At 43.1% G+C, this 14,262-nt stretch overlaps 1 protein-coding gene across 4 annotated transcripts in view; it reads left to right on the top strand.

The window, feature by feature from the left end:
• HYDIN (HYDIN axonemal central pair apparatus protein) overlaps positions 1 to 14,262 on the top strand; it is a 383,279-nt gene that overhangs the window by 220,681 nt on the left and 148,336 nt on the right. For all 4 annotated transcript variants that reach the window (XM_049110700.1, XM_049110701.1, XM_049110698.1 and 1 more), the window contains 2 exons: positions 491 to 634; positions 5,740 to 6,053. In XM_049110700.1, coding sequence (XP_048966657.1) covers positions 491 to 634; positions 5,740 to 6,053 — 458 coding nt within the window. The remainder of the gene's footprint in view (positions 1 to 490; positions 635 to 5,739; positions 6,054 to 14,262) is intronic.

Genomic DNA, 14,262 nt, shown 5'->3' with positions numbered 1-14,262 from the left:
TATCAGGAAAATATTTACAGGAAGTAGTTATGAGCATTTGTCAATATAACAATATATTATAAATGTATAAATTTTTGCAAGTGTGATTTTTTTAAGCATAGAAAAAATATTGTATAAGGAAAATAATCTTTATTATAATCAGGCACAGGTTCTTTTACAAGATATTTCTAGTTTACTAGACTTTGTTTTATGAGACTGGAAATTTCTATAGTAATAGCACTACCGAGAGGCCTGGCTTGTATAGGTGTTTTTAGCCTGGCAACAGAAGATGAAGAAATCTAATCTGTGTTTTCTGGCCTTTTCAGTAGTCCACCATAAATTCCAAATGATTATCTAAATCTATACAAGGGTTAGGGGAAGACAGAGAAAGAGAGACAGATGACAAGGAAGAGCAGGAAAAGCTAATTCTGTTAACAATGAATATGAGGCTGTGGTTGCTAAAAGCTTACTATGTTTACCATAACTTGGTTTCCTTTTTCCTCTTTTGCAGAAGCCTAACACCATCCTAGAACCTGATTACCAGCCCTTGGTCATGAAGAACATTTCCACCCTGCCTGTGAATGTGTTACTCTCAACCAGCGGACCCTTCTTTATTTGTGAAACTGATAAATCTCCCCTGCCATTAACTCCTGAGGTGAGTTGACAAGGACTGTCCTAACAAGCTCCTACGAGAGTTGAGTGTGTGACCAAGGAAGAGAATAATGCCAGTATACTACCTAATTTTGGCCCAGGCAAGTAGAAAGAATTCAAGAAACAAAAAAGGAAACACTACAGAAAGATGTCATAAATTCCAATGTCAATCAACTATTATTACTGGTGTAAGAACTTATGATAACCCTTCATTCCTGTCCATTGCAATCTTTAGAAAATAGTGACTTCCTACTAATGGTAATAGAGATCTTTTCATTCTCTTTTCTCAAATCCCACCAAAGCTCCATACTCTATGCAATAAGGAAATAGCTAAAACCTAATCCCTAAACCAAAGATCCCATCTCCAGATACTAAGAAATCTGAACCGGGCTGAGGGAGGAGACTATGAGCTTATCAAGGCACCAGTCTGATTCAGGGTCCAGACTGATCCCTACAACATCACCCCTGTGATCCTTTGCTGGGCATGAGGATGCCAGTGGGAATGGCCAGGCCATGGGGCAAGTGGTCAAGGTTAAGTGGTACTGAAGAGCTGAAGGGAAGGAGTGAAGGAGAAACCATATCCACACACCATTGTGTACATCCTCCCAGTCTAGGGAGGCAGCTAATGAAGAAGTGATATAAAGGAGAAAGGGAGGGTAGGCAGCAACAGTGAGATCTCAGAAGGAGCCCATGACTGAAGGAGATTTGCTGTGAGCCTTACTCAGGGAGCTGGATCGTGGGGGGAGAAGGAGGACAGAGCTGCTCAGTGAGAGGGTTTCAGACAGTACCCAACTGGTGGCTGTACACTGCACTACCACACTCCCCTCCCCCTCCCCACCCACAGTCCCTTAATGGGTTTTGTTCAAGCCTGAGCTGGGGGGAAAAACAGCTAAGATCTTTTAACAGAGGCATAAAGGAAGGAGAGATAAAAGAAAAACCTACTGCCAGGGAACCTATGCAAAGAAGACCAGAAGTATAAATGTTGTTCTCTACAGTCTCAAAGAAATGATAGATGATATGACTTGTCTTAAAAAGAGCTTAAAGATGAGATACAAGTGAACAAAGTGGAGATGAAGACTAAACTCACAGAGCAGAGGAGAACAAAATGGGTGATAATCCATTTCCAAAATACAAATTTAGGCAAGAACAGCTTTCTTAGTCTGGGTGGTAGATTAGACCTACTCTCTTGTCCCTCCTGAAACCTTAAAAGTAGAAATGTTCAGAAGGAAAGAAGCCTAGAACAATAAAATAAAGGGAGAAAAGAATGGGTATAACTAGATAATGAGAGATTTAAACAAGTTCTAGAAGATAGAATGAAGATGGAATGGACTGACAAAAAAGCACAAAAGCGTGCATTCTAGAAAATTCTCCAGAGAAACTGCAACGATATGAGAGTCTTTCAACCTAAGTAGCCTGAGCTCAGAGACAACAGGTGCGAGGAGAGCACTGAAAATAAAGGGATTCCATGCCCTAGATAGTTGTCCCACCTGACGCCACACAAAAAATATGAGCAGCTGGCTTTTATCCCAAGACCTACAGATAAGTACTTTTCCCTAGATAAATTAATCAAAATGTCAGGGGAAATGTAATGTTTCTAGTGTGAGTTTCAGCCTTCCAGGATAATCCCTGGTGTCTGGGGTATGTCCACCAACTGATCATCCCCTCTTCACCCAACAAAGCTGTTCTGTAGACCAGCCCTACTATACACATTGAGAAATGGCAGCCTCTGGATCTTTAGGATCTCAGGTTGGGTCAGGAACTATAGCTTCTTATAACTTTTATAGCACAATTTGACCTTCCGTATTATTTGTGCATGTAACTTTAATAAAAGCATACATATAGTTAAAAAAAATACAGAGTCTCTACAAATCAACAGGAAAAATACCAACAGCCCAATAGAAAAACAGGTAGAGGAAATGAACAGAGTTCACGGAAAGAAAAATAAAGCAGTTCTTGAATTTATGAAAATCGTTCTCAACTTTAATCACATTAGAAGAAATGCAAATTAAAATGACTATGAAACTTTTTTTTCCTATCAGTTTGACAAAGAGCAAAAATTGGATAGTGCTCTGTGTTGGGAGGGCATGTGGAAACAGGTGCTCCCACATTGTTGGGGAAATATACATCAGAAGGCTGTATACACCAGATATGGCTATAGCCATCAAAATTTTTTAAATGCCCATAATCTTTGACCTAGTTATTCTACTGCTAGAAATTTACCCTTTGGCAATATAAGATAACATATAGACAAGGATATTCATTACAACATTGGTTACAACAACAAAAGATTGGGAGCCAATATCCATCAAATTGGTTAAATCAATGTTGGCAGAATTTTATGATGGAATATATTTCAGCTATGAGGCAACTGCATATGCACTGAAGAGTGCTCTCCCAGTGAAAAAAGCGAATTTCAGAACAAAAGTGCACAGTATGCTATCGTATATATAAAAATATTTAAAAATACATATGTGAACGTGATTTTATTTCCCTATAATATCTCCACAAGGACAAGCAAGACACTTGTAACCTTGGTTACTTCAGGAGAGGGGTACTAGTTGTCTCAGATAAGATGTTTAGATCTTTTAAAGTAAGGCATTTTCTCCTGGGACAAAATGTTATGGAATGTTCAACAGGGAGACATATCTTAGTGAAATTATTGGTCTTACTGATAACCAAAGAATTCTATGGCCTCTCAGCAGTAAAGAAGGGACCCATCAAGGGAAGAGCTTAGACTAACCCCAAACTTCTCCAAGATAATACTTAATGCTGGATGACAATGGACCAATGGCTACAGAGTTTTGAGAGAAAGAGCAACCCAGCTGCTGTCCTTTGAGTATAAAGACAACAGACAGACACTCTCAGAATGCCAGGAATCAGTGAACCCAGCTTGCCTACAACTTTGTTGAAAAACCAATTTGCCAATGAAATACAACCATTGAGGAGAAGAACCGAATAAGGCATTCAGGAATGAAAAAAAAACAATAAGGGAAAGATTGGTAAGAAGCACTGAGCCAATTCAGCTATCGAACTGAGACTACACAACTTTGGTGGTGATGACTTTGGAATAGGATTTTGAAACCTGTACTTTTAAAAAGTAACACGATAGCCAACAAAAACTGGGAGATACGTAGAACAGAAATGTGTTGATATTTTGTCCCTTTTTATAGGTGGGCATCAATAAACTCTTGTCTAAATTTGAAACTGCTGAATACTTGACCATCGTTTTTCTTTATCATAAAGGGATTGATTATAGTAGTAATTGGCATTTACATACTGTACACCATGTGGCAGACACTGCTCTGAACACATCACCTAAATATTAACTTATTTCATCCTCTTAAAAAGAGGAAGTGACTATTATCACCCCTATTTTATGGATGGAGAAACTGAAGGCTAGAAAGGCTAAGCAGCTTTGCTCAAATTCACAGACCTGGTAACTGGCAGAGGTCAGATTTGGACCCAAGCAGTCTGGCTCCAGAGTCTATGATTTTAGGATTAATATCTCTTGTGTAAGAATATTTTTTTAAGGGCACCTGGGTGGCTCAGTGGTTGAGTGTCTGCCTTCAGCTCAGGTTGTGATCCCGTGTCTTGGGATCAAGTCCTGCCTGCTTCTCCCTCTGCCTATGTCTCTGCCTCTCTCTGTGTGTAATTAATTTAATTAATTAATTAATTAATTTAAAAAAGAATATTTTAAGGTGTTTCTTTTTGAGAAAAACTCAAATATTTAAAAAAGTAAATTAGCCTAATTTCATTTTTGTAAAAATTGTATTTAGCCATCCATTACGTATGCACTAATGTTTAAAAAATGCTAACTCTGAGAAATAACATATGGTGACATTTTAGTTGAGTTTCCTCTTTGTGTTTTATATATAATGCAAACTATTGTGGATGTGTATCATTTCTATAAAACAATAAAAGGGGGGAAACATTTAAGTCAGTCTTCAAATATATTTAAACACCAGGCATTGCAATAGTGAGCTCTGCCGCACATGGTGTGTTCTGCAAGGATGGGTTCTAAATTGTACCCTGCCACCTGTACCAGTGGCCAGCCCTGCTCTCAGATGGGATTAGCTGCCCTCTCTCTGACGCCTGAGTCAGGTGATTGGCTTTATCCCCTGAAGCCATCTAATCATGTCACAGAGTCACGCAGTTAAATACCGGAACCTGAAAACTCTGTGGAGAGGGAAGAGCTCTGTAAAACACTCATCCCTGTGTGCACACCTCCCAACTGCCTTGGGGCACTTTCTGTAAAACCAGGAGGTTCCTTTCCTGTGGATTAACTGTGAATAAAGCAATTCCTGAAAAAGCCAACTCATAGCCAGTCTTTGTATGGTAAGATGTTCCAGAGGCCTTGGCATCAAGGAACCCATGAGGACTTAAATCGAAGAGAGAAAAGGATAAACACAATCTACTGAACAAACTCTGTCAAGCTTCCGAGTGTCATTTTAAGTTGAATAGAAAACAGCAGAAAGTAGATAACACTGCACTTAAGAGTTAGAATTGCAGGCGTGAGAAAAGAAATTAAATTGCCTAATCCCTCCTTTTCTGGGTCACCCGCTCCAGAGCCTCTCCCCCAGGGCTTTAGAAAGCCTTTGAAAAATTTCTTAAGCAAAGGATTTTTCCCACTTGTGTAGGAAGGACATTTTACAATCGAATTTATTTTCAGTTAAGAATATTTTATAATAGTTATTCATTGCAGACTTTCCCTTTTGCAACTCCTCAATCCTTATAACTTCACAACTATTACCAAAATCCCTTCCTTCAAATGATTCCTGTCCAGATTTTCCTTGCTTTCATTTTCAACTAAGAAAATATATGTGCATGTGCATATATGTATATAAAATACTTATAGCTGTCCAGATAGTATAGATATCTATATAGATTTATATATACTGGCTATTTAATTATGTATAAGTATAAATATATAATTATGGACCAAAGATGTGTGGATATATATATATTTCATACTAATCTCTTTGTCTGTAGGTGTGTATCTGCATGTGTTTATGTACATAAATATGCATAAATCCCTGGTTGTTCTGTTTCATAAAGCAGGTTGGAAATGCATAGGACAAAGATTGGTAACCCCCATTATCTTATTTGTAGCCTATTAAGCTGGAGGTTGATGGAGAAAAAAACTTGCTGGTCAAATTTGACCCTTCCTACAGAAGTGATTTGAACAACTGGGTAGCAGAAGAAATTCTAGAGATCAAGTACATGGAACACCCTCAAATCGACAGCCTAAACCTGCGTGGAGAAGTGCACTACCCTAACCTCAGCTTTGAGACCATGGAGCTGGATTTTGGCTGTATCCTGAATGATACTGAGGTGATCCGATACATAACAATCACCAACTGCAGCCCCCTGATGGTGAAGTTCCGCTGGTTTTTCCTGGTTGACAATGAGGAAAATCGGATAAGGTACACACCTGCCCCGCAGTCCACCAGAGCTCTTCCCTGCTGTTCATTGTCCTCTCCTTTGGGCCGTGCACTGGGTTTCCTGTATTCTGTGTACTGGGGCTTTCACACTTCAGTTCCGAAAACCAATTATTGACAGAAAGAGCAAAGGCTTCAAATCATGGTTCATCCTAGATTTTTTCTTTTTTTTTAATAATAGATTTATTTTTTATTGGTGTTCAATTTGCCAACATACAGAATAACACCCAGTCCTAGATTTTCAAGCAGGAAAAGCATATAAAAGATCTTTGAAAGCCCCAATTACCACCAAATTAGCAGAATAATATCCATAAGCCTACTTTAACTTTGAATTGAGTGGTTGGATCATTAGACATTTGTCACTAAAAAAATGAAGTCGTTATAGAGTTTTCTTAAGCATTTCAAACCCAAAGCACAAATCGAGTATTAAGTTATGTTGAGTACGTGCTGCACTGAGCTCCATGCTCTGCAGCTTTCAGAGGGTTTTGGTCTACCCCATGTTTAGACACATATGATGCATGCAGATGTATATATGCCCAAAGCAGTGGGAGGTGGCTAGTGCTGAACGAGGAAAGCTGTCTTCACAATATTTGGATTTAGAAGTGTCTCTCTGTTCAATTAAAAGCTAAAGCCAGACTTGATTTGGAAAACACTGCTTAAAAAAATATAAACAGCCTGTTTCACTCAAGTCTTAGGAACATTTTCTTCTGAGCCCAAAGCCTCTTTGGCGACCAGGACAAATGTACTTGTCTTTGACTTATGTATTATCTCCTTCTTGGATGTTTGGACAGCTCTGTGTTCAGCATCCAAATGTCCAGTAGCCACTCTGAATAGGGAAGGCTCACGTTGTTTCCTCAGCTCATCAGTACCTCCCGTATGCACCCCTCATCTTGTATATGACAGCCAGCTTTTCCCTTCCCTTGCTTGTTACCATGGTAACCACGGCTCGCTCTGGATGTCTTCCCAAGACATCTAATGATGACCCAGCGTAGCCGGCCTGGGGTCTGAACGACAGAGCCTGCTCATTAGGTGCCAAGGACTGTTTAGGTTTGGAATGAAAGCAGCCAACCTACCCTAATGAGCTTTGAATATCAGATTCTGTGAAGTTATTCTGTTGAAGTAACATAGCTACATGAGTTTATTCTATGCAGGAGGAAGGGACATGCTTTGTTTATTTTTCATTTTTGAGAGGCCATTTCCATAATTAAAATAATGGCATTTTAAAAATGTACTTGGCCACTACTAGAGATGATGCACTTAATTTTTCATTGATTTAAGCATTTTCCCCTGTCTTCAGGATCTTTCTATATCTCGATATCGAACTTCTGCTTATAATTCATTTGTTCACTTAAGTCATTCATTCATTCAGAGAGTCATTCAGAAAATATTAGATAAGTGACTTTTATACACCAGACAGTGTGTGAGGCATCAGGGATACAAAAGTAAGACATGATTTCTGGCCTGAGGCTCCTGGGGAAGCAGAGGGAACATGTGATAACGCCAGGCTCTGAGGAAGGACAGAGCAGGGATGACAGCTCCAAAGAATCCAAGAAGGCTGCCCCGAGAAGCACAGTTCAATGTCTCCGGCAGAGCAGTGAGGAAACACCACCGAACAGGAATAGCATGTTTATATTAGTTAGGATTCATGGATTCCATTCTGTCGCAAGTGACAGGAAACCTGACCCTAAACAAAAATGAAAAGGGAAGGACATTCACTGACTCCTACGACTCAAAAGTCCAGATTCACTCTGGCTTCCGGCCCAGCTTAACTCAAAGCCTCAAACAGAGTCACCCGAGCCAGGGGCCTCATCTCTCAGCCCTGCTCTCTCTCTCTCTCTCTCTCTCTCTCTCTCGCTCTCGCTCTTTCTAGTGTTAGCCAAGGTTTCAGGTTAACTTTTCTCCTGTGGTCCCCACGTGGCTGCCAGTGCTCCTGGGGCCACATCCTTGCAGATCTGAGCTCCCAGAAAGGCACATTATTAGCCTTTGTACCAGGACTGTCTGGAGACGCTCTGATCAGACCAACTCACTCACATTGCCTGTCCCTTCTACAAGTGGAGGGCAAAGCACTGATCAGTGTTGGCTGGGCTACGTGCCCCAGACCAAGGGCTGCCGTGATGACCTCAGCACCCCGTGGACTGAATGGGGTGGGGGTGGGGCAGATCTCCAGACAAAAACTGACATACGGGAGAATGAATGCTGGAAGGGCAAGTGACACGCATCTACCAGTGTCCACAGAGGGCCCGTCAGCGCGGCTACAATACAGACTTCACTGGCGGGGGAGAAGTCTGGGATGTAGATTGGCAGTAGTGTGTGAGAGGCCTGGTGCCTGGGACAAGGAGTTTAGACTCTTGGAAAGACTGGAGAGATTTGTAATCAAGAGGCGACAAAGTCTGCTTTTTTTTTTTTCCAGAAAGATAACAGCCTCATTCAACATGGCTACCCAACTCCTCCTTCCAAAACACCTGCCTCTCTTACTTTGAATAACACTGCTCTCTCCTGCTTTCCTGCTTATCACCTCAACCTTTCACTCCTTCTCAGCCCTGGGCTGGCAACAGGTACGTTGTGCATGGGACCCAGGACTCCCTCCTAGGCCCCTGCTCTTCTTGCAATGGCACTTAGCGCCTGCTGCCAAGGCTTCCGACCGTCTCTACCTAGACCCTCTGTTGAGTCCAAGGGCATCTCCTTCTTGACAGCTTCTCTTAGATGTTTCTTAGATGACTCATGTCCAACCTGCCCCACACTAAACTCAGGCTCTGCCGCTGCCCGCCTCCCTGCCTCTCCTCCAGGGCCCCCTGCCCCCATGAATGACAACGTTGTCCTGAGAGTCCTTCAGATTCCTTCCTCTCCCTGACCTCACTCATCAGACCCATCACCCAATCTGCCTTCTGAAACCCCCTCGTTCCCATGTCTGTGGTGATTATCCTAGTTCAAGTCGCCATCCTCTCTTGCCTGGACCACTCTGATGCCCCCTGTTGGGCTCCATCATCCACCCAGGTAGCCAAGTGATGAACATGTCACTTCCTGGTTCTTAACCTTCAAAGAGCACCCATGCTTCTTAGAATGAAGTACACATGCTTCCTGAGTTCAGCAAGGCTTAGCTGGGCTGCCCCTGTGTTCCTCTCCAGTTTCTTCTCACTTCACTCTGCCCTCACCATGCTGGTAGCCCCTTTCCTGTCCAGGGCCATTCCTGTCTAAGCCTGTGTTCTCTGCCCGAAGCAATTCCCACACCTCAACTCACCAGCCCCTGCTCCCTTGTCCCCAGTACGCTTTCCTGGGAAGCCGTCTTGAGACCATTCCCTACATAACCTCCCCTGTCATAGGCCCTGGTAGCCCATCGCCTTCGTGACACATCACGCTCATAATTATGGCTCAGTATCCAACTTTCTAGCTGGCTCTTCACCCCCTTAAGGCCAGGGAGCACTTCTGTCCTATCACCTCTGGACCCCGGAGCCCAACACAGAGGAGGCAGTGCTAAGAGTAGGTCCTCAAAGAGTATCTTCAAATTTGTAACTGCTCCCTCCCGGGTATTTGTGGTGAGGGAGAATCATTTCATAACTGATTAAAGATTCTTTTCTGTCAGCTTCTTGGCACCTGTCAAATGGAAAAGTTCGAGGTATAAATGTCACCTTGAGTAGAAAAAAAAAATGCCACTTGCCTTTCAGACGGGCTTTCTCCACAGACCGTCGGAAAAAAACATAAACCACTCATTGGCTAAAGGTCACTTTTATCAAGTATACCAACACTAACCTTTCTTTTCCAATTAGAATTCTCGTAAGACTTACAGCTAATAAAAGAAACAGAAGGATGAAAGAGGTTTTTTCTCTTGTTAGGGCAAGATATAAGGATGCCAAGACAGATGCAGCATGTCTACCTATCACAGCACACATATCTGCCATGGGTGCACATGTGTATACGTGCATGTGTGCATGTGTGTGACTTTGTAGGCAATTCTGACCAGGCCATTTAAAGCATCTCTCTTGATTGAGCATTTTTTTTTCCCAAGCTGGCCCTCATGTCACATATGAGAACAAAGAAGGAAGGAAAATGGACACACATGCCAAGAATGCACTCCCTAAGAGGAAAGCAGGTCATTGTCTTAGACACCTGCTCATCCACATGAGTTCATGTGCATGACTGGGTTTTAGACTGACTTTGGTAGCTGATGGTCCAAGCTCTGCATATATACACATGTAATGAGGAAGCCAGGATGAGAAATAAGGTGTGAGTGTGGCTGCCGACAGAGCCAGCACTGCAGGAATGTGCCCCTTCTTGGGTCTGTCTCTTTAGCATGACTGCTCAACTCGTCAAGAACATGATGCTTCACAGCATCTGCATGAAAGAGGCACACGGGGCAGCCCACCCTCGAAGCAGCCTTTACCTCTAGGAGGCCAGAGAGAGCCAAGTGGACACTAGCTCGCTGGTATCTCTGCCTAGGCTCAGGACCACAAAGCTGAGATGCTGCTGGAACTTAGTACATAGCCAACTGGTCCCCAAAGACAGCATGGCCTTTTAAAAAAATTTGTTATCTTTTTTTTGTTTACATCCAATTGATTAACATATAGTGTATTATTAATTTCAAGGGTAGAGTTCAGTGATTCATCATTCTTCTATAACACCCAGTGCTAATTAATCACATGCCCGCCTTAATGCCCATCACCCAGTTACCCCATTCTCCTCCCCTCCAGCAACTCTCAGTTTGTTTCCTATGATTAAGAGTTTCTTACAGTTTGTCTCCCTCTCTGATTTTGCCTTGTTTTATTTTTCCCTCCCTTCCCCTATGATCCTCAGTTTTGTTTCTTACATTCCGCACATGAGTGAGATCATATGGCATTTGTCTTTCTCTGATTGATTTATTTTGCTTAGCATAGTACCCTCTAGCTCCATCCACGTTGTTGCAAATGGCAAGATTTAATTCTTTTTGATGGCTGAGTAATATTCCATTGTTACATATACACGTATATATGCACATCTTCTTTATCCATTCATCGGTTGATGGACATCTGGACTCTTTCCATAGTTTGGCTATTGATGCTGCTGCTATAAACATTGGGGTGCAGGTGTCCCTTCAGATCACTACCTTTGTATGTCTGATATAAATACCTAGTAGTGCAATTGCTGGGTAGTAGGTTAGCTCTATTTTCAACTTTTTGAGGAACCCCCACACTGTTCTCCAGAGTGACTACACCAGCTTGCCTTCTCACCAGCAGTGCAAGAGGGTTCCCCTTTCTCCAGCACAGCGTTTTTGTTTCCAAATCAGATTATAGATAAATAGAACACAGGGGCCTAAGGGCACCCAGTCCTGCAGCAAAGGAACATGTATTGTTCTCACATTGATTTTTCTGTGATGAGTGTCAGTTGTCCAACATTGTGATTGGAAGAGGAGAGTGGAAGGACTGGAGAAGCTTCATTTCTAGATACTTCCATCTGTCTCTGCATCACTCCTCAATTTGCCTCAAAAGTGGAACTTTTGTAAGACATGATCTACCTCAACAGGTAGTTGAGGTCCTGGACTGTGAAGTTGGACATGGCTGGTTAGAATCTGGGCTCTGTTTTCCTGGCCCTATGACCCCTTGCTCAGGTTTACTTCCCTGTAAAATGTGGATAATGTAGACACCTAAAGGAGCTGTCATGAGGATTGAAGGAGATGTGTCTATGAAGTCCACGAGTCTCTGAGAAGAAAGAAAATCTGAAGCTGGCAGCTGTTTCCAGGTTCTCAAAGGGTCCCTTCCTCTCTTTCATTCCTTGATATCAAATGCTGCTAAGTAAAGCACTCCCCAGCACCCTAAAGTTCTGGAGCTCTAGGATCCTTAGACACCAAGACAGTGGGCTGACTCTTTCTGACAAAGGGTAGAAAATCTGTTTCCTGTGCCAGGCCGCATTCACCAAGGCTGAAGCCAGGTGGCCCAGTGCACTTCCCTCTCCTCCCCACCACACCTCCTCACAGCCAGGTTCTTTAGGGTTTTTTTTGGAAAGAAAAACAGCTTTATTGATGGCATGGGGGCAGGTCCGGGGTATCCTTGCATCCAACAGTCCCAGGCTGCTCAGTGTGCTGGCCAAGAGCCTGGACTCTGAGGATCCTCCTGCTCGGCTGCCTGCTAGCTGTGACCTTGGACTCCCCTACCTGCAGAGCTCTTGGAACTATGCCTGGCATGTAATAAATGCTCAGTAAATGCCAGCCCCTACAAACATTCCTTCATGGAGGAAACTGAAGAGGCTACTGTTCATTAATGTTCATTAATTAAATGTTAATATCAGACTATGTTTGAGAAGCAACATCCCAGCTGTGACTTTGAGACATTTTCTTCTGAAATCAGTCTGAAGCCTGATGTCTGAGGGCTGAGGTGCCTCTCACTGGTCTAAGCTTCATTCCTTCCATAAATATCCCTCTGTGTCCCCCACTGGCCCTGCATGCCTCAGAATGCTTTAAGCTTCTGCACTCACATTTTTTTTTCTTTTCCACCTCCCCGAGTTAAGTTTGTTTAAGAGATAGAAGCGAGGTTGAACGTCTGCCTTCAGCTCAGGGCATGATCTTGGGCTCCTGAGATCAAGTCCCTGCGGGGAGCCTGCTTCTCCCTCTGCCTGTGTCTCTCATGAATAAGTAAATAAAATCTTTAAAAAAAAAAAAAAAAAAAAGGAAGAGAGATGGAAGCGAGCATGGAGCCCTGGCACAAGAAGAAATAAGGCTCTGATGAGGGAGCAAATAGAGCCAAAGTGGGAACAGAAGCAGTGGCCACAGCTGGCCTTGGGCACAATGCAGAATCAAGCTCTAAGCCCCTCCAGGCCCCTTTCTTCCTTAACTGTCCCCTACATGTGTCTGAGCCACGATGACAATTTCACCATCCAAAGAATGAAGCCAATGGGAATGGAGGCTATCCTCCTTCCCCCTAGTAGTTTCTTATTACTCATCAAATCACCATAAACTAAGTGGCTTAAAACAATGTAAAGTTGTCTCTTCCAGTTCTAGAGGTCAAGAGTCTGAATCCGTGTCACTAGGCCTAAGCCAAGTGTGGCCTCAGCCATGTTCTCTCTACTCCTTCCAGAGGTTCTAGAGAAAATCTAGGAAAATCCCTTATCTTACCTTTCCCAGTTTCTAAAACTGCATTCCTGGCATTCCTTGGCTCCTGGCCCCTTCCTCCTTCCTCAAAGCCCACAGCATAGTGTCTTCCCATCTCTCTCCCTCTCTGCTAAGATCACCACATCCCCTTCTCTATTCTCTGCGGTAGTATCACTCTCTGCCTCCCTCTTGTAAGGACACCTGTGATTATATCATTGGCCTCACCCAGATCCATCTTCCCCATGTCAAGACCTTAACTTAATCACATGTGCCAAGTCCCTTTTGCCATGTAAGGAAACATTCTTGGGTTACGGGAATTCAAACAGAGACATGTGGAGGATGCCCATTCTTCCACCTACCAGATACCCCAACTTTGCCAGCAACAAGGTCTCATACTCTCTTCATTCTCTGCCAGTCCAAATTGGCTTCTAAAAAAATGGATTTTGATTACTGATGACTTTATAATGCCATAAGGAACTTTTTGGTTCTAATTTATAGCAAGCCAGACTCAAACTAACTTAAAAAAAAAATGCACTGGCTCATGTAACAGAAAATGTCCAGGTGTAGGCTTCAGGCACAGCTTGATCCAAGGTCAGGCAATATGAGATACCTCATATCTCCCACCCCATCTCTTTGCTCTGCCCTCTGCTGTGTCAGCTCCATTCTCAGGCAGGTCCTGTATGCATAGTTGCAAGATGACTCAGAAGCTCCAGCAGCTCCAGCTCTCATGCCTGGTTCAAGTCCAGGGAAAAGAGGTAGAGGCTCTTTGTCTGAAATGAGCCCTGGCAAATGTTTTTGTTGCAACTTACTGGCTGTGGTTGGTTCTTGTGTCCATCCTCAACTAAGGCTAGGGAGCTCAGTCATGCCTCTGAGCAAGGCTGCAAGTCTAGAGACAGGCTAATCGCCAGAGCAGAACATAAGGCACCTGAGCAGAGAAAGGGAGGCTGGATCCCAGGTAGCAAAGAGCAAAGATGCCCACCCCGATGACTGATGAGACCCCATTGTGTTTCCTTTGTGAGCTCCAAGCCAAAGAAATGGGCATCCAATTATGAAATTAAATAGCAGCTTCTTGGAAAGCTATGTGAGGGAACTTACCAGGGCCCCAGGGACATGGTAAGCTGCCAGGCCCCTCAGACATGG

Source organism: Canis lupus, chromosome 5 (assembly GCF_003254725.2).
Source record: "Canis lupus dingo isolate Sandy chromosome 5, ASM325472v2, whole genome shotgun sequence".
NCBI lineage: Eukaryota > Metazoa > Chordata > Mammalia > Carnivora > Canidae > Canis > Canis lupus.
Note: the sequence above shows the minus strand (reverse complement) of the source record. Positions and strands in the feature narration are given on the sequence as shown.